Source organism: Myotis brandtii, unplaced genomic scaffold (genome assembly GCF_000412655.1).
Source record: "Myotis brandtii unplaced genomic scaffold, ASM41265v1 scaffold246, whole genome shotgun sequence".
NCBI classification, from domain to species: Eukaryota; Metazoa; Chordata; class Mammalia; order Chiroptera; family Vespertilionidae; genus Myotis; species Myotis brandtii.
In genome coordinates this window covers 566,791-568,803 of record NW_005359310.1, presented here as the reverse complement: position 1 = coordinate 568,803, position 2,013 = coordinate 566,791, and the positions used below count along the sequence as shown (strand labels likewise).

At 65.9% G+C, this 2,013-nt stretch overlaps 1 protein-coding gene across 1 annotated transcript in view; it reads left to right on the top strand.

The window, feature by feature from the left end:
• The first annotated feature begins 121 nt into the window (after positions 1-121).
• ELP6 (elongator acetyltransferase complex subunit 6) overlaps positions 122-2,013 on the top strand; it is a 12,920-nt gene continuing 11,028 nt past the window's right edge. The window contains exon 1 of the mRNA XM_014540504.1: positions 122-273. Within this exon, the coding sequence (XP_014395990.1) occupies positions 122-273 (152 nt within the window). The remainder of the gene's footprint in view (positions 274-2,013) is intronic.

Here is a 2,013-nt window from a genome sequence, read left to right as displayed (position 1 = left end):
GACCTGCGCCCAGCGCTGCGCCCGCTGCCAAGGGCTTGGGGTCTGTGGGTCCCTCCCATGCGGGGCTCCTACAAAACTCCTGTCCCCGATGGCAGAGGCGGCAGGGAGGCCAAGGGAGGCCATGGTGCAGCTGCAGCACGTGGGGGGCGAGCAGCGGGAGACGCAGCGGGAGCCGGCCGTCAGGGCAGGTGGTCTGCAGGCTGCAGCCTTGGATGGAGGCGGCTTCCTACCCGCGGGTGTTGGGGTCCCGAAGGAGGACCCCAGAGGCCGAGGGTGAGGGATAGGAATGCACGAGGCCATCTGGAGGCTGAGCCCCACATGGGCCAGCCCGGGGGGCGGGGACGGGAGTGGGATGTCCAGTGGGTCCTAATCGGAGGAGGCAGAAGGTGCTGGAGCCCAGGCTCAGGTGGAGGCGGCGGAAGGGAGTGGGCTTTGCTCCGAGCCCAGCCCCGTGCCAGGTGCTCAGGGTCCAGATCCGCTCCGATCCCATGGGAGGTGTTTCTTTCCCTCCCTCCCTCCCTCCCTTCCTTCTGGTTGACTGAGCACCTGTCTGTGCCAGGGGCTGGGGCGCAAAGGCAGAGCTCGCACCCGTAGACCTCCCGCCCCCTGAGAGCGTCATCCAGAAAACGGCTGTGACTGGGGCGGGTGCAGGACGCAGGGGGCGCCCCGAGGGACTGGGGAAGGTTCTCCAGTGGAGTTACAGCCGAGCTGGGACCTGAAGGATGAGGAAGGGCGTTCCAGGTGGAGGGAACTGCCTGTGCGAAGGCGGGGAGGCAGGAAAGAGCCCGCCTGGTGGGGAACTGTGGGAGGGCGGTGGGGACACTTGCAGGATGCGGAGCCCAGGTCCAGGAGATCTGCTGGGTGAGGTTGGGCCCCAGAACCCACTCCTGGACCCTCTGCCTCCTGGACCTCCCTTGCTCTCAGCTGCCTGGCCAGGAAGAGGCCCCGCCTACCTGCACCAAAGGAGGCTGTGATGCTGGAGCCAGGGAGGGAGGAGGGAGGAGCAGCTGGTGTGTATTTTGGGATTGCCTCTCAGATCTCCTCCTCCCCCTCCTCCTCCTCCTCCGACACCATGGCAACCAGGGGGCAGCTGGGGAAGCCGCCTGTGAGCTGGCGCAGTTGAGGGGGAGGTGGGCTGGGGGTAGGGGCCTTTGCTCCCCTCTCTGAGCCTCAGTTTTGGCATCTAGAACATGGGCACCGCCCTAGCCAGTTTGGCTCAGTGTATAGAGCGTCGGCCTGGGGACTCAAGGGTCCCGGGTTCGATTCTGGTCAAGGGCACAGGCCCGGGTTGTGAGCTCGGTCCCCGGCAGGGGGCGTGCAGGAGGCAGCTGATCAATGATTTGCTCTCATCATTGATGTTTCTATCTCTCCCTTCCTCTCTGAAATCAATACAAATATATTAAAAAAAGAAAAGAACATGGGCACCACAACCCAGTTGCTGGCTCCTGTCAACCCAGATGCTCCAGGAAGCGGGGCCCAGGCTGGACTCATGAGGGGGAGGCCTGGGGGTGAGGGTGCGGCTGGGGAGGGCCGTGCATCGTCCTGCAGCTGGGGCTCCGCAGGGACGGGGAGTCCCTGAGCCACGTGGCCTGCACTTCCCACCCAGCAGCCCGCCTGCTGTGCCCACTGCACTGTCACCGCCCACGAGCCCGGGGGAGCGGGAGACAGGGCTCAGGCACAGACACGGGGATGGGTGTCCTCGGGAGCCCCGCAGTGAGAGGTCTCGGGGATCCCCCTGCCGGGGCACAGGGCTCAGCTGTTCCCAGAACCCGGTCAAAGCCCCCCAAGGAGGGGCAGGGAGGGGTCTGTTTCCTGGGGCTGCTGCTCTGATGACTCAGACCGGCCTAACCCAGCGGGAGCAGGGGCTCTCCCCGTTCTGGGGCCAGAATCTGAAATTGGAACAATCTTCACCAGGCCCGACCCCCTTGTTCACGCGGGCACTTCCCGTCTGCGGAGTGGCAGGCGGCACAGGCCTCCCAGGACAGCTGGGTGCACCTGGCCCTCGCTCGGCCC